General features: G+C 39.0%; 1 protein-coding gene across 1 annotated transcript; it reads right to left on the bottom strand.

Moving 5' to 3' along the window:
* Positions 1 to 975: 975 nt before the first annotated feature.
* On the bottom strand, positions 976 to 21,932 carry LOC104073557 (UV radiation resistance-associated gene protein-like; the record flags this gene model as incomplete). The annotated part of the gene is made up of 7 exons (XM_009573375.1): positions 21,894 to 21,932; positions 19,594 to 19,711; positions 18,017 to 18,051; positions 15,488 to 15,649; positions 13,722 to 13,796; positions 7,980 to 8,065; positions 976 to 1,066 (listed from the first exon to the last, which is right to left on the bottom strand). Coding segments are annotated over exons 1-7 (606 nt in total), but the record flags the coding sequence as incomplete, so codon positions are not given.
* Between the last annotated feature and the right edge of the window lie 789 nt (positions 21,933 to 22,721).

The raw sequence follows: 22,721 nt of genomic DNA, 5'->3' as shown, positions 1-22,721 counted from the left end.
CTTATTTCAATTCATAGATTTCACTCCAGCATTGGGATGGATTTACGGCTTGATTTTTTTATTCAAAGAACAAATGTATTTGTGGCAAATATCAGAGAAAGGTTGGGGCTTTTTTGTTCTTGATACCGGTGCTTATCAGTTTGTGATTACAGAAACCTTGCTGCCAGGGCAACAGACAGAATCACATTCAAGATGTTGTATATAGCAGAAAGGTAAATTATATGCAAACACAAATTTCTGAAAGGCATAAATATGTAAAGATAACTCCTACCAGGACAGGACAGTGACACTGGTAGAATCCAGCAGCCTTTTGCTGACGTGTAACTTGCCAACAAATCTTAACATAAGATTCAATTCTTGCTCTGAAACAGTGAGCAAGGCTAAAACTGGAGTTCACTGCACAACTGAAAAGGAAGGTGCATAAATTCAGGTTGAATGGGTTACAGGCTCCAACCAAAAAGGGAAACAGCTGCTTGTTCACTGTATTCTTCCAATCGCAGTCCACACAACTGATAAGGTGCTTGTGACAACTGAGCACAGTTCTTACCCACTGGAGGGAGAAGGAGGGGAAACACCAGGTGACTCATTTTTTCAAGTGCATACTGCTACACTTTTTCCTGGAAGCCATCCCCAAACTCAAATCAAAGTTTACTTCCAAAACAAGTAGAATTCTGCAGCTGAAGTAGAGAAGCAAGATCTCCCACCAGACAAAGGGATGGTCGTAACACAGGAGTATTCTGCAGCTTCTCAGTCACAGGTGCATTCCCCACCTTGCCCTGTTTTTAATTATCAAAGAGATTAAAGCATTTTCCCCAATGTGCGATCTTTAATCCATTGTATTTTTCTCAGTCAAAATGTAGTATTGTCTTCCCCTGATGTGAGTTAGGTATTTCTGAGCATTTTGGAGACATGACTGCATTCACTGAAATCTTTGCCCAGGCTGAAAAATAAAGCAACTAGCTGCACCATTCTTACAGCCATATCCAGGACAAAGTCGTAACAAAAATAAAGAGGAGTCTCAATGCCATTGTTCACAAAATCCTCCTTCTTAAACACTTCCAGGTATCTGTTAGAAAATTATTTAGTTAAGTGACATGCTCTGTTTTTCATCAACTCTAATAAAGCCAGAAAAAGGAGAAGGACTGTGTTATGATTTCTAATCTAATTGAACATTGCTTCATCAATATGGTCTTTCACATGGCGTCACAAATAAAGAAGAAAGCTATTTTTGAAATTCTGCACAGCTCTCTAATCTCTCTCCTAAACAGTGCTCTGAAACTGAATTTGATCAAGAGCTAGCAACATGCCTATCATGCTTACACTAAAAATCTGCCACTGCAGGGGTGTTTTAATTCCACATGGCATATTAGGAAAGCTGAAGATAAGAACAGCAGCAGCAGATGACTACTAACCCTGCAGTTAAGTTAAAATACAAAAAAAACCCCATCTCTCTTATGCTTCATGGACTGTTTCAACTTGCTATGACCCATGCTGCTCTCTTCTACAGATTTTGGCAAAAGTCAGCCTTGTAAATTGATTCTTCTGATGACTGATTAGCCTCAGCTTCCATATACCTTAGCACCACACAACTAAAATGCCTGGGAACAGATTTATCTGAAAGTCTGATTCCACAGATCAAAATCCCTAAGGAATCTCTCAAAAAAAATTCAGATCCCAGTTTCCATCTCCATTGCTACTTCCCAGGAAGACACCACCCCACAATTCCAACCCACATGGTTTTTAGGCCAAAAGAGATGACACTTGTTATACTGTTCATCCACTTCAGTACTGCTTATTAAAGCATACAGGGGCACCCAAGAGGTCTGATTACAGTTCATATTTATTTATGCTGGCCTTAGGCCACCTGGGTTTTCGTGTCCAAAGCCAAAGGGATGCCTGCCTCCCCTTGGCTGCCTATACAGTACGGAGAGCCAAGTCTTCCAGGTGGAAATCTTTCCTAGTTAGAAACATCAAGCTCGGCCATCACAGAAAAACAACCACACTTACCACTAGCAAAGGGAAGTTTTAGCAGAGGAACTTACTGATTTAAGAACACAAGTCAGGCTAAGAGGAATCCTACTACCCATTCCACACTTGAGACAGTGTATTTCCGCATCTGCTGGGAGGAGGTGATGGCAGCAGCAGTAGCAACATTAAAGACTGAAAGTCTGCAATGTGAGCCAGCAATTTGATTGCTAAGATACTCAAAAGAAAAGCTAGAACAAGGCACCGCAAGAGCATCAGGCTATTAGTGACAGCCTTTTCCTGCCACGCACTCGCCACCTTCTCAGAATGTGGCACTGTTCCTACTGCATGAACATCCGTAACGACAACATTTAGAAGGGCTTTGGTCACGGCTATGAGTTGGCATACTTCTCCGAGGAAAGAACAGCAAAGGAAAAAGCTAGAAACAAAAGACTTAACTGTCAGTGCATATTTTAAAATGGAAAAAAAAAAGTTCCGTACCTCCCCTTATGTCTAAATACGCATCTACCAGCACCCTAAAGGGAAGAGGGAAGCCAAGAGCAACTCCCTGTTTCCATGCAGTCTGAACTGCAGAGGCTAGAGACTGAATCCTGCCTACTGCACAGCTCCACTGGGTTCACTTCTTTCACGGAGATGAGCGTGGAAGTAGAGGAACTTAAGGGAAGTTCAGAAGACAGTACAGCTTTGCGTGGCCCATCTCTGGCGTTGTTATTAGATGCTGTACAACCCTCCAAAGTCAGAGAGCAGCTGATAGCGTGTTTTCTTCCTGCTTTCCCTCCTTTTCACCCCACCAAACATTTGGAAGCCTAAAGTTTGAAATTGCTGCTTATAGCAACTCTACAATAGCAAAGTCTGACTGAGCTACTGCCTGTCAAGTTGGGACACTGACATTGTTCAAGACTGACTTGTCTTGTGCTTCTCCTTAGCTGTAAAAGGTCAATGTACCCCTGAGCACAAAGCAGTACAAGCCCGTGAAGACCTTGCTCACTCCATCATTCCCCACTCAGAGAGCTTATGAAAAACAGCTTCAAGTTTAGCGTAATTTCCATGTTTTAAAAATAGCTGCCCAAAGGCAGTTACTACATTTGGCACGTGCAATTCCACTGACTCTGTAGTCCCAGAGAAACTACTCTGAGCTACTAATGGGTTTTTCAACACTACAGCTGCTTACGTTGACTGTGTACTGTCTCTATTTCTAGTTTCAGAGATCAACTTGTTTAAGTGTTGTTCACTCAATAAGACTGCTAATAAAGACGGAAGAATTTAAACAAACAATGTATCTGTTAAAAAGCTTCTTTCCTAAGATAGGCAGAGCTAAACAAAAGCTGATTTTATATTGTGTCGCCATGTTTTAGTCTTGGTCACTTAAGAGAGTTGATTTTACCAACATCTCAAAGTTTCAGACTGCAGACAAACACATTTGTATTCTTAAATAATATCTCTTCAGTGAGAAGACATGCACTCTTCTTTAAATGAACAGTTATATTAAAAATGGCAAATCCTGAAACAAAGCCTGTCACTTAAAGCATACCCCTGGCCCATGACAAATTATGAAATCTGAAGGAGACGGGCACACTTAAGGCACTGGGACTTAAGACAGTTTCTAGTAACTCATATTTCTACTTGTCACGTATCAACATGCCCAATGTTCAACAGTGCACCGCAAGTTTCTTTGAGCCCCTCACCTAGAAAGTAGTAATTAGTTGCCAGTTCAGAAATTGAGCTCTGGTCCTCCTCAGAGCAGTGCCTTGTAACCAGCAATCTTGGACCATTTAAAGTCACTGAACCTGGGCCATCATTGTTGTGATGTGAAATACAAGGAAATTGTTCGCTTAGTGTTATAATTTGTTTCGAAAAGTCATGTTTACTTGTCCAGGGCACTGCAGCCAGATTTATTTGCTTATCACCAGAACTGCGAGAACCTGTTGTTTTTAATGAAGCCTGTGTGGTCTCTGGAGTTGCTCTAGTTTTCAAGATTTAATCCACTAGATCAGATGCACATGTGGCAGTAGCAGAGGAAGCCCTTTAACACCTAGAAGTATTATTTAAATCAACTTCAGCCAGATTAGATATTAGCAATATTACAGCAGTTGCCTGGAGCTGGTCTTTTACTCATCTCCAGCACTCAAATTGTAACGATATCATATTTTTTTGTTGTTGTTGTGAAAAAACAATAGTTTTTTTCAAAAAAAATACTACCAAAATGTTTTCAATTTGCACTAACTGCCTGGCTAAAGCACAAACATGCCATCCCATCTGCTGAAGGAATGGCTAAACCATAGAGAAAGCAGTTTTGACTGGAGAGATAAAAATATAGGAAGCAAAACTTCAAAGGGGCAGGTTTCACTAGTTCTTAGAGCACTTTTTGTCTCCAGGCAGAATCTGGGAGCGTTTCAGGCACTCACATGCTTAGAGGCACAAAAGGTATTAGCAGGCCAATTGCTCTAAATGTCACAAAATCCTTAGAAGCTGTTGTAGAATACAAGATATTACTTTTTGTATTTAGGAACTGAAGTAAAATTTTAGCATAGAGGATTTTAAGCCCCTTCTTTAGTGATTGCCAGCGTATCCCATCTTCCCAACACCACTTAATACTGAAAGGTCTATTTTTCAAAGTTTAAAGAAAAGAAAGGATAGACAACTAAGAGAATATTAAACATAAACCTATTCCCATTAGTGCTGCAAATGTGCCAAGAGCTTGATTATGGAGACATGTCCAGAACATGACCTCAGATGAATTTGGCCCATCCTGAGCGTTATGTGAAAGGTGAAATGTGTTACTGTATAACCTATTACTACCAGCTACATAATATTTAGAAAGCCTTTAAGTGACCTCTTTTCAGGAAATCTGACAATATGGCCAAGGGACAAAAACCTCAACATTTTAGCTTTCCAGTTGCGGTGTTAATTTTTGTTAGTTAGCCTTTTTAAAACAAATGGCTGAAAGAACATTTGTCATTTCCATATGGCATGAACAACTTATTAGCAGCACTATGTTTGCCTGAGGATCTTGTTCCTGCCCCAAAACAAGAAGGTTCATGAGCTGCAGAGGTGCTGAGAACCTCCTGTGTAAAGCTAAGCTGTCTGGGTACTTAAACTTTTCCTCCTGCTTAATTAACTTGTAAATCCATGTAATTAAGCATCTGAGCACACAGGCACTATTTTAATCCAAGAGTCAAAATTTTCTACTGTTCACACACTCTGGCATTCCCAATTAATTTTTTTAATCAACATAATTTGAGCCAAGCACGTGCTTTTCATTAAGGCCTATTCACAAGCTTCATAAGTTTTAGCTATTCACTTCTGAAGTAAAAAAAAAAAAATTTAAATAATTTCTTCCCCAAAAAGCAGTTTTGATAGCAGACAGATCAACCATAGAAGTTCTCGTTTTGCAGTCTTCCAAGAGTTAAGGGCTGAGCTAGAACCTACTCTCTCTCAATCGATTTTCAGACTGTACAGCTGATCACAGTGGCTATGCCACACCTGGCAGCATGGTACCATCTGAATGACTGGGATGCAGATACCACCATCACCAGGACTTGCTTCCTTTTTTGAGAAGTTTAAACAAAGCCAGTACAAGCTGTTCTTCATATTCACATGTCTCGTGAAAACATTAGGAAACCACATGTGCAGCTTGTGAATTTTTACTACAGACAAATATTGTATCATTAGAAAGTCTTCAAAATGTGGGATTTATGTGACCAGATGCAAACCTTTACGGTGTAGACACCTCCCTATTCTCTTTATAGCCAATGGACAGAAGCAGGCAGACAGCAATTCATTTCCTCCTGAAGTACATGTCCTGTCAAATGAATCACAACTCAAATTATGCCCATCTCTCTCTTCTGGTTGTAAGTGGAACATGCTCTCACAAAAACTATCTTTGGAAAGAGGTCACCGGCTAGTTACTCAAGCCTGGACTCCTGGAGGAGGTGGCAAACCAGACTGCTTGGCAGGAGAAGAAGGACACCTGACAAAAAGAGACTAGAGATTATTTTTAAAGAAATAAATGCTATCACCAGTCTTTTGAGCTAGATATCAAAGATAAGCAGCAATAGGGAACGTGTACCTGTAAAAAAAGCAGAGTTAATGTGAGAGGGAGTAGAAAGAATTCAGGACTACACAGAGGACGTTGCCTCAGTTCCCGAAAAACTTTCCCAGCTAGGAAGGAAACAGGCAAAAAAAGCACCTAGGTATGGTCTCAAATTATAACTTCTAACTTTTGCTGGAAGTAGACAATGCAATATATACTCCTTGATAAGGTATGTAGAATCCACTGAAATATAATCAGCAGCATGCCTGGTACTGAGGGCTGGAAAAAACCTGTTCCTTTCAGGACAAAGCAAAAAGAAAGGAGGATGTCTTAGCTCAGAGACAGGGCTAAACAGGAGCTACACCCAACAGCATGCCTAGAAACTGTAAGAGACAGTGCCTGGACTCTCACCTTCCCAAGACTGAGCAAAGTGCATGGCTCCAGTAATCAGGTTTCAAAACAGCACTGGTGAGCATCCAGCAAGGGGAGCTTTATCAAAGCTGGCATCTTCATTTCTGGTCAGATTTATGATAGACAGTCAGAAAGTTTCAGAAGAAGGACCACAGTTCAGATTAGACACGGTTAGACAGGGCTCCAGTCGGTCAAGTTCATGACCGGCTGGTATAATAGCGAGTGTTTTTTTCTGGAGTGTGCAAAGGAAAAGGGGAAAAAAAACGTATGAACAGAGCAATCAGGATGACCGGCACACATTTTCTTCTTTCTATTTAACAAAAACTTAATGTTAGGTACTATAAGAGTTCTCTTCTAATGGACTGTGCCAGAACGTAACCAGAACTTCATAACACGCCCCCTGGTTGTTTTCCACTAAAAGTACAGAAGACAGACATTTAGAAAGCAGCCTTTAGTTTAAATATGCTTTACAGAATCAAGAAATAGCGCATTTAAATTTTCAGAGAGCTTATAAAATAAAGATTTCTGAACAAGCAACCTAGAGTTAACTTTTCCTACCACTTTCTTCACTATAGAGCTAATGCTTCATACAGGCAACAGTGACACCTACTGTTAACACTATCAAATGGATTCGAATTTTACAACTGATAAAAAACCAGACGCGTTTTTCCAAGGACTTTTGAAAGCATATTGAACACTTCCTTTTCAAGGGTTTCCTTTGTAGCACATCTATTGCTATTACTGCAGAACTGAAGTTATCAACCTGTCTTGCAACGTGCCTTTTAAATACAAATTCCTCAAAACCAACCTACTGACAGCGTTTAAATTATTGTATTTCCCCACAGCTAACATTCTTGAACTATTGTAATTAAAGCAGATCTGAAAAAGGCCTTCTTGTTTACCTTCATATAGCATTTTGTGTTTTTCACCACCAGAGACACCTAATTAACCACGCAAAAGTGCAGTTACCATACCTTTCTTATACCATACATGTGTTGGAGTAACTGACTATGCAATGCCTCTTTTCTGGATTACAAGGGAGAATTATGCAAAAGGTAAATTCAGTTCAGTGGTTCAACATTAAAAAAAAAAACCACAAAAAAGCCCCCCACACACTTCAATGTATAGCTGTTTTGTTTCAACTACAGCATCATTCTACCAAATTAAGTTTTCGCAAGTTGCTTTTTTCCCATTGTTCTAATTTATTTAAATAAATTTTATTTTTGTTGAGGAGAACAAAGTAGGGGCTTTCCACAGAAGCTCTCCAACAGGGAAGCTCCATGATTTTAACACTCGCAAGGCAAATCCATGGGCTAGCTCCACAGCCAGCTCTAGTTCAGAGCGCTCAAGCGTCCACGTGGCAGAAGAAGCCCAGAGACCACCAAGGAACATACATCAAGGCCCATCTCCTTGCTACCAGCACTAAATCGGCACTACCTGGATCTCCTTTGCACATTCCAGTCCAGAAGTTTTTTTTATTTGGAAAGGCTTCTTCCACACACACTAAAGAAGTTACAAAAGCTACACAGAATATTCTCAAAAACCTTACCTAAGCAAAGAGAAGACATCGTAAGAGTTACGAACACAGTTCTGATCCACCTGGAGAAGACTATTCTTCAGGGTACCTGAGTGATCCTTAAGGCAAAGAAAGAATGTTAATTTGAGAATCAAAAATTTTTCTATCTTGACTAAAAGCATGCACTTTTGGTAGGAGAAAAAATGATCTTGCATTTAATGTATTTTAAATCTGTCTTCATACAGTTTTATGTATGGTAAGTAGAAGCAATTTAAGGCGGCAATAACACCAAGTTCAAGTCTGTCCTACAACAGCACTTACCTATAAATACGTTAATGACCTATCACTTTATCTGTGTTCTAGACATGGAGTGTGTTTTCTTGAACTTTATAATCCTTTACTGCACAAATTTTATGCACAGAAATACTGAAGGATGCAATTTACAGTACTGCCAGTCTTCAGCTTCATATCTGAGAGCCTCTTCAGTAATGGGCCAGAGGTGTACAAGACCATGAGATAAAGCTCTATTCTTTATCCATGCTGTAATACGTTTAAAAGATCAAAGCAATCTTACTTTTGAACGATGTGAACAAGTTTCCAGAAGTTACTAAAAAATTTATGTCATTAAGAGACCAAAGTGTACATTCTGCACAAGAGGCATCAAAACAGTAACAGACAAATGGCAATTCTTCATGCTGCAAAGGTCAGACACCAAGCTTTTCCATATCAGGCATACTCACACAAATTCCTAGAAACACCACAGGCTCAGAACTGTTTCTCCACATGATAAAGCAAATTCTAAGTAGGTCAAACCACCTGGCAGCATTGTCAGGAAGTTTATGGATTGTAGGAAAAGAGGCATTTGTTTTAGTGTATGAAGTAGCCCCAGCTGGTACACGCAATCAGCTAATTTTTCAACAGTGACACAGATGTACTCTGAGAACTACAATCCCTGCCTACGTATTCTTTCCTGCCTCAACAGGCTGTTTCCATATAGAAGATGTTGAAATGCAGAGTTACATGTCAACATCTACTGACACAACTGTTAGCCACAGGCCATGCAGCAGACATTCCTTTCACCAAACATGAGGTTCCACCTAAATAACCATGAGATCTATACACTACATTATGCATCGTATCGCAATAGAGGCACCATATCAGCAGCTGTCTCAGCTCCTCATCTCCATTCTCAAGATGTTGGATCCTACATGCTGAAATCCATACATATATCCCCTGAAAAAATACCAAAATAAAGACATCTTAATGCCTGAATGAACTAGGATGGTGGAAAACTGAAAATGCACAACTACCAGCATCACTATTTTACAGCACGAAGTTGATCTCGTTTCATGAAACACTGCCTTCAGAAAGCAAAGTGCCAAATCTTTCAGAGAACAAGTGGAATGGCCTAGAATAACTAGTTTCAGGAGGGAAAGAATTTGGAGCAGCAACGTATTTTAGCCTTTTCTTTTTCCCCCCGTACTACAGTGTGTTGAAAGGAAATTCCCAAGAGTCAGACACGAAGTGGTCTATACAAACTGTTCTACCCCGAGGAAACTTGCAGAACGTGCAATGGAAGGGTTTCAGATTTAGTTATTAAAGAAGTTTGCCCTTTGAAAGGGGAGTTTGTCTACTCTGCCACAGCATTTATTAGATACAGGCACGTGTATTTGTAAACACACAAAATGGCTTTGCTTGTGTGAAGTAGCCAGGATCTAGCTGCTAAAAAAAAAAAAAAAAAAACAACCAAGCATATGCAGTGAAAGACTCTACCTGCATTGATGGAGACCACATACTGGAGAGAGAGAGAGAGATGCAGCTTTCCAAGAGAGAGAGAGAGAGAGAGAGAGAGATGCAGCTTTCCAGAGATAAGGGTTTTTCCTGCTTGACAGCTGAAAAAGTAGCTACAATTCAGTACCCCTGAAGAATATAACATATTCTTCTGTTACCCTGTACTCCTGACCACAGCCAAATGTTTTGAGTTATGGAGAGCTATATAGACTAGTTCTGGTTTCATTTCTTTAAGGAGACAACAGAAAGCTAGTCATTAACTAAAAGCTGTATTTGCTTCCCTAAATGCACTTTCTGAAAAGATATCACTGCAAAGAGCAAGGGCAACTCTTATCGGTTAGTAGCAGCAAGCATAAAATGGTTGAAAGAAAATTTGAAAGCCAGGAAGGCATTGAAGAAACCAGCGAAGGAGAAATCTGGTTTTAGGAAAGCCAGTATAGCACCTAGAACTGATTTTCTTGAACCTGGGTAAAAAGTGGTTTAACACACAAGCATGCAGTCTTGGACAAAACCAAGCAGATTCAGAAAACTGCTAAAGGATTGGGAATACTTTAAGTCCAGGTTGACAGCTTCAAAAAAAAAATCTCTGAAGCTCACATCTCTCTTATTCAAACATTGGTCCAGTTCAAGCAAATCCAAACAGTTTCACTGTATGATTACTAGAAAAGATGAAACTAAGAGAGGAACAAGTGCTTCAGTGGTCCTATGCCAGAAAGGAAACAGGAAAATAAACTGGACATGGTTGTGACGAAAGAAGCAGAAACCTGCTGAAATCTTCTAACAAAATAATAACAAAAAAGCTTGAACAAAAACAGAAGTTGGAGGTACAATTATGTGAAAGTCAAATGTGGTTATGAACAAAGCGGCTGTATGGGCAGCACACGTTTCTATCTACATTGAGAAGAAAAGCTGTAAACGCTAGAAGAGGAGTTACATGAGCATTGTCAGACACCTACAGTAAAGCAGTAATACCCTTCAGGACTCAGAAGGCACGCACAAAGGCTTTTGAAACCTTATTTCCCAGCTTTTTTCTTGCCATGAGCTAAGTATCCATCACAGCCAGAAAACTGCAACTTGAATAAGAACATTACCCAAAGAAAACATTCATTTTTTCATTGCATATCAGCAACAGCCAAGTTGCTGCTGGACAGAAGAGATGGAAGAGAGGTAAAATTCCTAATACATACATATTGTCAAGGATACAGAATTTAAAGGCTTTTTGACATCAGTAGAAAAAAAAAAAGTGAAGAGTCAGTGATGATATTAACAACAATAAAGAGGTCCTGGATATGGTTCTTTTATTCTGTCACGACAAAAATTGCTATACTACAATTGTCTGGTTTACCTAGAATTTCTCCATCAGTATTGCTGCTAGAGTTTTCTACTTTGCCCCTTTATATGACAGGAGCTTCCTACAGAGCAAGCATTTTGAACACAAACCTGCACTTGAAGGTTACCTTATATGCAAGTGGGCTTGAAGGTTCTAAAACAGCAGCTAAAGTGCATTACCTAGTGAAGCTGTAAGCTTCCAGTGCTTCGATTTTAAATTAAACGATTTAGCAATTAGAATATTCCTATTTGAGCATGTTGCTCTTGCTGGTTTTGTTTACCAGGGAGATATGCATTTAATCAATCAATCCACAATTTTCATCAACAAAAACAGTAGTTGTGGCAATCCCTAATGTTCCTGCCTTACTATAGTTTATTCTGCTACCATAGCTTTTAGGCTCCCACCTCTCTTACCACAGGTAAGCTCACAGGACAGAAAATGGGAATTTGCATTTAGTTCCAGATGGATCAAGCAATGCTCAGAAGTACATCTACAGCATGTTTTGAAACCCTGAGCTCATGAAATATCGCCAGAATGGTTTAGTCAGCTTCCAACGATTTTCTTATTTTGGCTTATAAGTGGTCTTAATTAATGACAAAGACATTTAATACACTAATAAAATGCACTTTATTGTAATACTCCATAAATCTACTTTGGCAACTAATTCATAGTCCAAAGAAATACCAAAGCAACAAGGGGTTTTTTTGAGCAATGGAGTAAAAAACAAACAAAAAAAAAGAGTACCATACCTTAACTTTTCCATACTGAGATGTGCAAAAATAGAGGACACTTCCAACATTGACTGAAGTGTCTTTGGGCGCAAGGTTTTCATTAGACTTGCAAAAGGATATTTGCAAGCATCTATTTGCATAGCGAGGTTTCATATGTGTCAGTGCAAAGAAACTAAAACTGCTATTCCATCCATGTATTATCTCAAAAATTGAGGCTTGTGACTAAGATGTCTTGAAGTATTATGAAGACCCGCCACCACCACCACAAAGAAAAAAGCACCCCAAGAGATCAGAAAATACCCACACAACCAAGCACAAAAAGGGACGGTATTGCAGTTTCCACAGGATCAGAGCCACACACCTGACACCAAAAACCCCTTCCTACAGAAGATTTCAGGTGGTGCTTCATAAATAATATTTAGTATAACCACCAAAGTGGGGCTGTATAATATTTAGAATGCCCAGCATTGACATGAAAATTATAAAGCAAGACCAACTAGGAGTAGAAATACCAATTAGGTGTGCACAGCTTCTGAAGGTTACAGGAAGAGTTTGCTTGTGCCAACTAGTTTGGCTTGAACAGCAGACAAGTCACTTAAATACAGGAGGTATGCACTATACAAGAAGAGATTTAGGTCAAGGAACTGACAAAGAAAGCAATTGGAAGCTACAGAGCAGGGTGACAAAATAAATTTCTAGCTCTTGCAGCCAGAAAGAGCTGAATAAATTATAGGAGAGGATAAAGAAGGAGATTATCTGTGCTCCACATAGGCTACGACTGTATTTGTAACTTAGCTACAGAGCATGTACAAGAACCAAAACCAAGATGTACTTTTAACCTTGATGAGCTAGGAAGCAAGTCCTGACAACAATCAATCAGGAAAGAGGATAGCGTTACCATCATTGAATTCAGGCCCAGATTATTAATACTGAAATCACGAAAAACTAGAATTGCATCCTGCTTCAGGAAAACTGAGTTAACAGCACCAGCAAGCAGTCTGAGCTGTGTACCAAACCATCTCCAATTTGAAGGATAACCATCAAAATACCAAACACAGTTTGGAGGCTTGCCTACAGCTAGAGAGTTTTGCATCCATGGCCACCTTGTCCCTTGCTCCACTCTCCCCACATATGAACGGTTACCCGTGTTGTTGACTATAAAGCCATTGCCTCCATTCAAATCCTCACAAGACTGGACTTGCTGGTTGTGGCTAATGCAGAAACTGTAGCTGTGTGTCAAGAGTCATTTTCTCTCCAGCCTGGGACTCCTTATACAACCCATCTATACCACAGTCCTGCCACCAGCAGCTTGGGATTAAAAAAACTGTCAACTGTGCTATTTACAATAGGTAAATTTAAACTTCTTCGTCATCAGTGTAGTAATCAGCAATGCTATACAGTTAATTTTGGTCACAATATTGGCTGGACAAGCACAAATACTACAGTGGAGCCTTTGGGAAGGGAAAAAAAAAAAAAACAACCATGGGTGAAACAGTTGCAACACAGAGCAAATAAAAGGCTTCCCATTTAAAAGCTACAAACTCTGGTTTTAAGAGCGAGAACCAAAACTTAATGTGCTTTTATATTTGCCATGAAAATGAGTCTTAACAGCCACACCATTTTGGAAATGTTCTACGTTTGAATGAAGTGTCTGCCTCAAAGAATAAAGTCAAGGCTTATTTTCAGTAACCAGGCTTTGTTTGGACTTAAAATGCTATGCTTTGAGTCTTCCCAGAACAGTTCAGATGTCCATGCAACAGAGGCAAGATAACAGTTCTTAGCTGTCATGTCAAAAAAGTATTTCTTCTCAAAACGAAGCATTTTATCGTTCTGAGCATCCAAGTGTGAAAATTTAAGTTTAGAAGTTGAATTTCAGCTTGTCACCAGCACTAACAAGCCAGAACAGATACAAGATACCCTTACCTTCTGTTCAAAGGAAGCTCCGTAATAACCATCATTGAGACCAAAAATAATCTCATTTGGGTTTCTTGCGTGTATCTGTAAGAAGAGAAGAAAACAAATCATTTTATGGTCAGCTTACTATGACTTTACACTGCAAGTGAGCATAAATTGCTCTGTTTGATGGTCAAATGCAGTTTTTCAGTACCTGTAATTCTAGAAGCACATGAAACTTCAGAAAAAAATGAATTTAACCATAGAAAATGCATTCGCTTCACAGCTTTAATAACAGTCACTGAGTATGTTCAGCCATTCTATCTTGAAGTCAGAAACACTGGCCAGAGCATCTTTCCTATTGTTGCATTTCCAGCTGACAAAAATAACTAGGAGACCCGGAAATTAATTGAAGAGATAAGTCTCAAGAGTAATTAGCTTTCACATGACATTACCTAAAACGATACTCAAAATTAGGCTTTCGTGGTCATAGTAGTCACAAAATTAGTGTTCAGTATTATAGCTAATATCCTGCTATTAACGTAAAGAACATTACTTCAAATAAAACCAGGCACTAGAGCATATTATTTAGGGACCCATTTCTTCTGTCCAGTAAAAACAATTGGAAAGAAAGCTACAATATGAAGGGTACTGGGTTTGGCTGCGATGGAGTTAATTTTCCTCATAGCAGTCCGTATGGTGCTGTGGTTTAGATCCAAAACAGTGTTAGTAACACACCGGTGTTTTAGCTATTGCTGAACAGTGCTTGCAGAGCATCAAGGCCCCCTCTGTTTCTCACTCTGCCCCCGCAGCGAGTAGGCTGGGGGTGTGCAAAAGCTTGGAGGGCACACAGCTGGGACAGCTGACCTGAATTGACCGAAGGGATATTCCATACCATATGACATCATGCTTAGCAGTAAAAAACAGGGCATCAGCTTTTTTTTTTTTTTTTTTGCTTTCAGTTATTAAACTGTCTGTATCTCGACCCACGAGTTTTTCCTCACTTTTGCTCTTCTGACTCTCTCCCAGCCCACCAGTGCAGGGGGTGCTGGCTGGGATCAATGCACCATGTGAAGCTAGAGCAGTCATTCCCTATAAAGCTTTCTTCCCAGGCTTTGAAACCTCCCAATTTAAAAAAAAAAAAAAAATTAGTTTTAAAGTGAGAAATAAACTATGATCTATTTTAAATAGATCCTCTCAATTAAGCAATCAAAAAGTGCCCATTGGAATTAGGACAATCTATTTGATTCAAAAGGCACCCTTTTTTTTGGTGTTTTTATTATTTATGTGATATGGGTTTCTTTTTGAGCCACTTTTACTATAAGCTCCGCAATACAGAAAACACCTCACTTTTCACCTCTTTCAAAACGCTACTAGTAAGAGACAAATACCAGAATTAAAACAGATCTTATACAGTAAGCTCCTTGGACTGAAGATCTTTCATGGGATGTCATTACCATGAGAATGGATTAAAACTGTAAGATACACAAACATTATGATCTATATTCATTTAACTAATATGTACAATTATACTGCTATTTCCTTGAACCAAGGCATTGCAATTTAAAGCACCAAGTGCTTCCAGTATCGTTTAAGAGGCTCAGTGAACAATGGTAGCTTAAAATATTCAGCTAGTCAAGATTTAAAGCTCTGAAGAAAGCTAACATGAATCTCTGCAATCAAACTTCAAAATACACCCTTCAAATTCATTTCCTTTCTTAGCAGTCTAGATATTTGTTCATCTGGATGTTTTGTTTCCGAAAGTAAAAAGTTGAGAAAAACTATTTTCACATTACCTGCTGGCCCAAGTACTTCAACCCATCTAGATTGACCTTCCATTCAATCAAAAGCTGAAAGTGCTCCTTCTTGCCACCCCAGATCCTCACAACAAAACAAGAGACAGAGGTATCAAGACGATCAGGCATTATTCCAAAGTCCAGGCTCCTCCATGTTGGATTCTGTACATATTCAAAGAGGGACAAAAACAACTCAAACAAGCTGAAAGTAGTCCTAAAATTGAGAACTCAAAGTGGCAAAGTCCATGTCAAAGATTAAAACACACTTAAGAATAACGAACACCAGCCATTTCAAGGTTTACACAGAGTTGAAGCCAACAGGCTCTGCTGCTTCCTTATTCTGTTTTCTAGAGAGAATTCCTGGGTTAAAAGCTACATGCTGTAAAGTACTTCAGAAACTCAGAGTGGGCTCTGCTTCCTTCCATTACAAGATGTTGAAGAATTTACTTCAGAATTTACTAATTCGTTTTAGCCAAATCAGGAACTTTAAAAGTGGAAGTAACATTCCTTTCCAAGTTATAATTCAGCTTCTAAAAACTAGGGTATAGCTTACATTGCAAGAGTTAATTATTGTGGAATAGATCGGTGCTTTAAATTTAAGTTTGCATAATTTATTGACAGGTTTGTTCACATTCTTCTCCTCCTTGACTGATGCTGATGGCAATCCTCAAACGTTGTCACCAAGAGCTCCTCTTCCCTCCAAGAGATCAGACTTGCATCTCAAGCTTTACAGAAGCAGCACACATTAAGCTAAACTGCAAACATCTATTCCACTAGAACTCAGATTTGCAAGCACAAGGCATTCCAAGAACTTGCACTCACCTCTGATAACATTTAAGTTAAAGATTTATGGAAACGGTTGTAATTGGCCCAAGCTGCAACCAAACCAAGTCAATCCAACACTGCCAGTGCCAAGAGCCAGATACCAACTTCAGGACTTCCACAGGCCATAAATCACAGGGTGTCCAAATGCAGAAATAGGAAAGTGCTTTCTATATGTATCTCCCTCCTCTGCTCGACACAGAAACGGTAGCTCCTCCAAAACAAAAGGTAGGAACCCACCATCCCATGAAAGAACAAGCCTTTCCTTCTCGTGCTTAAGCAGCTTGGAACAGGCCAAGCATCTCTGAACTGGTATTAGGCAATTTAGAATAAGATGCCTCTGAAAAGAAGGGAGGGGCAAAGTCACCCAGTAAAGTAAGTATTACAGAAGGAATGCATTAATCAAGTTTTCCTAAGGAGAAGGGATATTTGGTAGCTATTCAGACACAAGAATAACAGGCCATTAAAATACCCATAGAGGATGTACGGAATTTGCTCAAGACCTCTTTTATTTAGATTTTTGTCATTCCATCTCATATTTCCTTTAGTTAGATTCCCTTTTTGTTATTCCTTTTCCTGATTCAGAATAGGCAGAACTCAAAATACTAAAGTCTCAAGGAACTTGTCTCTTGGACAAGTTAACAGCCTTGTGGATGTAGACACCTTTCCCCCATTCAGGAGGTTTTCAAAGCATTTACAGCCCAGTGTGCTATAAATGGTGCAGTTCCACCTTGCGAATGCAGACATTAAAAAGTCTGTTTAGCAGGTTTTCAAACTCCCTTACCCAACACTTGCAACATCCTATTCCCACAAAAGAGACCTACCCCTTCCCAGTTGTAATAAACTGTTCAGTTCTGGTCCCTTCACTGATCTGAACTGGAAAAATTTAGAAACTCTAAGACATTTTCAAACTTCAGTTTCTTAAAGCTGTTAGCTCTTCAAAGAATATACATGTTTATATATGCAGGTACATGATCCTTACTGTTCACCTATACAACAAGATGATGTTCAAAGAAATCAGTGGTGTATTCTGCAACACTCTTTGACTCTCCTTTTATTCGGGGTGTTGCGGCCTCTGCTTCTATACCAAGTTGCTAAAATGCACAGCATGAGCTTCTGATGAATCTGTACACCCAGTAAAGTAATATATGTATATAAAGTAATATACTTATCCTTGAATAAGCAATTCACAAACATTTAAATAAAAGCAGCCATTTCTGTCACTAACACCAGCAAGAACAGGGAAAAAAAAAAAAAAAAAACGAACTGTAAACAAACCTGGGTTATGATGCATACAATTCTCAGATACTGAAAGAAGTTAAACCAGTAAAAATCCAGCTAACATTACTTTGCCTATTTGGTGTTCTCAATATTTAAAATGGATATATATTGTAAAGATTAACCTGAGCACTGAACAGTTTTCATATGAAAATGCCCTACCCTTAATTTAGTCCTATCTGCAGGAGTACCAACAGATTATAGCTGCAGAGCTATAAATGAATGAACTTGCATCTCTACTATTCAATAATTCACTATTCCAACCCTTGTGAAAAGAACCTGAAAAGGAGGAGAAGAACGTGATGCTCCTAACAGAACTGAACAGTGGAAATACACACTTAACAGTTATAGTATTCAGCAGAAAAATCAATATACTGCAGTAACAATACAATTGTAAAAAGAAAGTTTTTCCGTATTAAAATAACTTACCAGAGAATTCTTGATCACCTCACTCTTATAAAATTCTAAAGAAAAATGAGTAAAAAAACACCTTTAGATTAGCTTAAACACCGATACAAATCTTACTATTTGAAACACAAAAAGCTAAAATAAGTAACACTCATGAAAGACAAATGCTAGTGGGTCTAGTTTATCAGTAACAGATTCATGAGAAAGACTTTAAAATGTAGTCATGCTTTTGACTAGAAGTACTCATTCACACTTAATTATTAGAAGTCATTATTTAAATTTAGCATTTTATCTCTATACCCAAGATAATCCTTAAGATTTACTGAGGCTTTTTTTTTAAGAACATGCCCCAGTACTTTACAATATTTGGATGACATTTGCAAAGTGACTACTTTGTCATACGACATCTTCCTGGAGGAGTGCAGCACGGATAAACTAATTGCTCTGCTTTCCTGAAGAGCAAGGGTGACCTGTTCCAGATGCTTAGAAAGTGAACAGCCAAATCATCTCACGGAGGTGCCAAGAACCCTATATTTAAATGGAAATAAGCAACTGCTGACACACGGACCTTGGCTTTCCCGGCCAAAATAAGAGCTTAAAGTCTTTAGGTAGACAGCTCTGGAGGCTGGAATACAGATTTTGTACAACATCCCTCAGTCCATTGGAGACCAAGGATAAAGCTTTGATGGAGTGCAGAACAGTCCCACACACCAAACACTAGAAACAGTGATCAGTTACAGGTTCAACCAACCACTACAAGAAAGTCCAGGTAGCAAGCTCAAGTTATGTATTCTCATCCTTCTAAAACAGCGACCTTGGGAAAAAAAAAAAGCAAGGTTCAACCACACTAGCTGAAAATAAAAATTAAGAGAAAAACAAAATTTGCCTGCAAAGCTCCAACTGTCGATCACATCAAAAAGAGCATAAAAATGTTTTTTTAATAACATCTCTCCACAATGAAGAACTATACACTGTAGTGGAAAGCAAAGCATTAAAGAGAAATGAGATCTAACACTCAAACACAGTTATCAAAAACAGAACAGATGTCTGGATGCTTCTTGTCATTGGCTGACAATTCTATTTCTGGAAAACTTTGATAATAGTAAGTGCTGGTTTACGCTCCGAAAAATAACTGGTACGTGCAGAGTGAAACACTCCCCCACACACAAAGCACCCAAGGCTCCAAAAGCTTTAACTCTTGGAAGTTTCCAAGTTTCCCAAATTATCGGTGAGGGGAGAGGAGAGCAGCAACAAGAAGAGGCTAATTTAAGAGACACTACCAAATCTGTCACCTGTTTTGCTTCCTTGCCTGCTAACACTGAAAGCTTTTATGAAGTAGGGACATGGTTTAGTGGGCATGGTGGTGTTGGGTTAACGGTTGGACTTGATGATCTTAGAGGTCTTTTCCAACCTTAATGATTCTATGATTCTATGATTCTAAGTTCAGGAAACTAAAGATCTCTTTTCCACTGTTAGTTCCATTGTTTGCGATGCAAATAATGGCAGCAGGTTGTCAAGGCAATAAAAGGACAGAGAATTTGTAACATAAGAATTCAAAGATTAACTAGCAAAAAAAGTTGATAGCAAGCCTGGTTTACCTTTATATATCCTGGCGTTATCACACAAGTGAAGAGTGAAGTACGTATCCAAGAGGCGATAACCATTCTTATTGATAATGTTACGTGCAGCGATGTTCCGAAGATGACGAAGCCGGCGCTAAAAATAAGAAAGAAACCTAAATAGTTAAAGAACTTCCTTAGAATGAAATTGAACCCTTTCAATTTTTTTTTTTTTTATTAAAGCATTTTAATGATTTCCAAAGCACTGTTGTCAAAAAAATCCCACCAAACACTCAGTTTTCTTTGGCAGAAAGCTAGCGTGAACAACAAGCATTCAGCAAAGCCATAGAAACTGACTGGACAAGCAACAACTAGCACCTACGAGCTCAGGTTAAGCAACACCAATATACAAGACAAGCTATTCTTACTCGTGTCCTATACATAATGTTTATTCCACATGTCTACATCACCCCAACTATTCATGAAGTTTCAAGCAAATATGTGACTCTATTAGCATCGAACAGCAGCAGTATCACCCAGGTGTTCTGCATCATCCTATTGGAAACACTTCCTACCCAAAGCTATTTTCAACAAGCACTAGTGGACAAAGAGCTCCAACATAAAACACCACCTAATCCAGAGCCATAAGTAACTGACTGAACAAAGCTTCCCAAATTCACAGAAATCCTGGAAACTGCTGTAACAACCTTAAATAAAAGTAAAATACAGCAGAAAGACATATCCAGATCTTCAGGGAAAATAAAAGGCACAGTCAAACTTGTGATGTCTGTCAGCTCCCTTCTGCTTGGATAACCGAGTCCTTTTCTCTTGGATTGAATACACTGGAATATGTCACTAAAATCTTTAGTTTAAGTGATTTCATTCAACTCCAACACTACGTTAGTTTGCTACAATACTGTATCTCAAACAAAAATCATCAGATTGAATCAATCCCCACCCCCCAAGTGCCAAATAGCTTTAATGGTTGTGGCTAAAATCCTCAGCTTCAAAGCATACTACGCCCTCCGTCTTTGACAAATATTTAACATTACTAGCTTATTGTTAAATCTAACTAGTTAACAAAGCAATTTTGTAGGACTGCCCAGTCACTCTTAAATCATTGCTTCGCTGTGGTTCTTATTTTAACTTTGAAAACCCCTGCGTGCTTAAAACAGACTACCATGAACTTAGCACTCGGCAAACTGCCACTTCAAATATATCAAGTTCTCACCAAATCCTTCAGTATCATATTCTCCCAATCAATCTCTCAACCTATCAAGGTCTCACCCATCTACTATGGGGGTGTTGACAAATGGCTGCCCATCCTTTCTGGATCACCACAAACCACCTACAAGTTTCAAACAACTGGTTTAGTGCCTCCTTTTACCGCAGATTCCATTTTACAGCATACTTCTTTCTCCCAAAGGCCTGTTAATTTGTAAGTCTGGATCCACCTTAAAAGCACACTCTCACGCTGACCAAAAGCGGATTTAAAACGCTTTCAAAACCAAAAGACAACTCTTCTGTTTGCAGCTTGTCCTAAAAGGCTTTTAACAACAGTTGAAAGGCCATCATCTGTTTTGGAATCACAATAGGACATTTTATATCACTTAAGTGATACAGTAGTTTTCCTTTCTGGAAATATGCAAGAAGAGTATTAAATTTCTGTTCACGTGACAGACTCAAAACCATCAGTGGATTCATTCCTGCAAAGTCTATTTATGAGTTAGACTAAAAACAGAGCCTGAGATGGGATGCCCAGATACCTCTAGCACATACATGCAATACAATATTAAAAAAATAAAATAATAACCTTCTAAGCTTCTTAGTTGCAGAACTACATGGTCTTATTTTGTTAGAAATTGGTATCAAAAATGTCAACAGAAGGATTAAGCCTCACTTAAACTATATGGACCTTGTACATTATTTCAAATCTAACCTTAAAGCTGCGTAGTTTTGATAGCCATTTTTATGAGCAACTTAAAACACTCCTTAAGAAATGGCTTTGAACATACATTGCACTCCCTATAAAAATTATTTCAGGGTTTTATGTGCCATATCTCTCCCTTAATTAACTCCCGTAGCATACAAATCAATCATCTACCATGCTCATTTCCCCCTTCTTTTTTTTTTTTTTTTTTTAATCCCTTACAACACAAGAATAGCCCACATAACGTCTAACAAAGAAGGCAACTTTCTCCAGGTCTTTTTAGCATTGCAAACTAATTGTGTGACTGGTTTAAGTAGTATGTTACAATGAAGTAGCCCTCAAGCAAAGCCAAACAAGTCTTTCACCACATGCAATGAGGTTTGGAAAAAGCTGTAGTGTCATAACGTACAGCTGCCTCTCTGGACAAGAGTGGAACCCTTATCTCCATGATTCGTGATGTCTTTGCACCCTTCAAAGTCTGGAATTCATCCCAAAGTCTAAAGTCTCACTTCTCCCAAACCAGTTGGAAGAGAAACATGGAATTTGGGGCTGTGAGACCACAACACAGTTCAGGACTCAACACGCAACAGGTAATGAATGTCTATTTAAATCACCAACTTAGTCATCGCTCTCCTCCTCCCTCCTGTCCCATTACTTGTCCATTTAGCCTAGCTGATAGGGAACAAGTTTCCAATTACATGGACAATTTTCTTGTTCACATTCTTTAGTATGAGGTCATGATGACAGAGAGACTTGGATCCTGAAAATAAACTTTCCAGTTTGCCTACTACATTGCTGCTGATGTTATATTGCGTTATTCAGATTTCCTCAGAACTCTACACAGGCAGCATTCAGAGTTAATTAACCTCTCCTGACCAAAAGATAATTAGCTTTAGCCAGGAGACCATCAGCTACGAAGACATATCCAAAAGACAATTCATACAGGCTCTAAAATTCTTCATCAAGGGCTTGCAGCTGTTCTGTGACAAACAATAAGTATCATTTTGAGGGAATTTTCAAATCTATATTAAGCATTACCTCCTATGTGTTTCATATAATTTTTGCTCGAGCTGTTAGAACACGCAAAACAAAAACCCCACTGTGTTGTAGTTCAGCTATCTCCGGCATCAGTCAAATCACCCCACTGCCAACACCCGCTGCTTATTCGTGCTGCTGCATCGCCCTCCTCATTTGTACCACCATAAATAAGCACTTGTACAGCTGCCTAGTGAGTCAC

The sequence above is a fragment of the Fulmarus glacialis genome, unplaced genomic scaffold (assembly GCF_000690835.1).
Source record: "Fulmarus glacialis isolate BGI_N327 unplaced genomic scaffold, ASM69083v1 scaffold11662, whole genome shotgun sequence".
In the NCBI taxonomy this organism is placed as follows: Eukaryota; Metazoa; Chordata; class Aves; order Procellariiformes; family Procellariidae; genus Fulmarus; species Fulmarus glacialis.
This window is presented reverse-complemented; position numbering and strand designations above follow the sequence as displayed.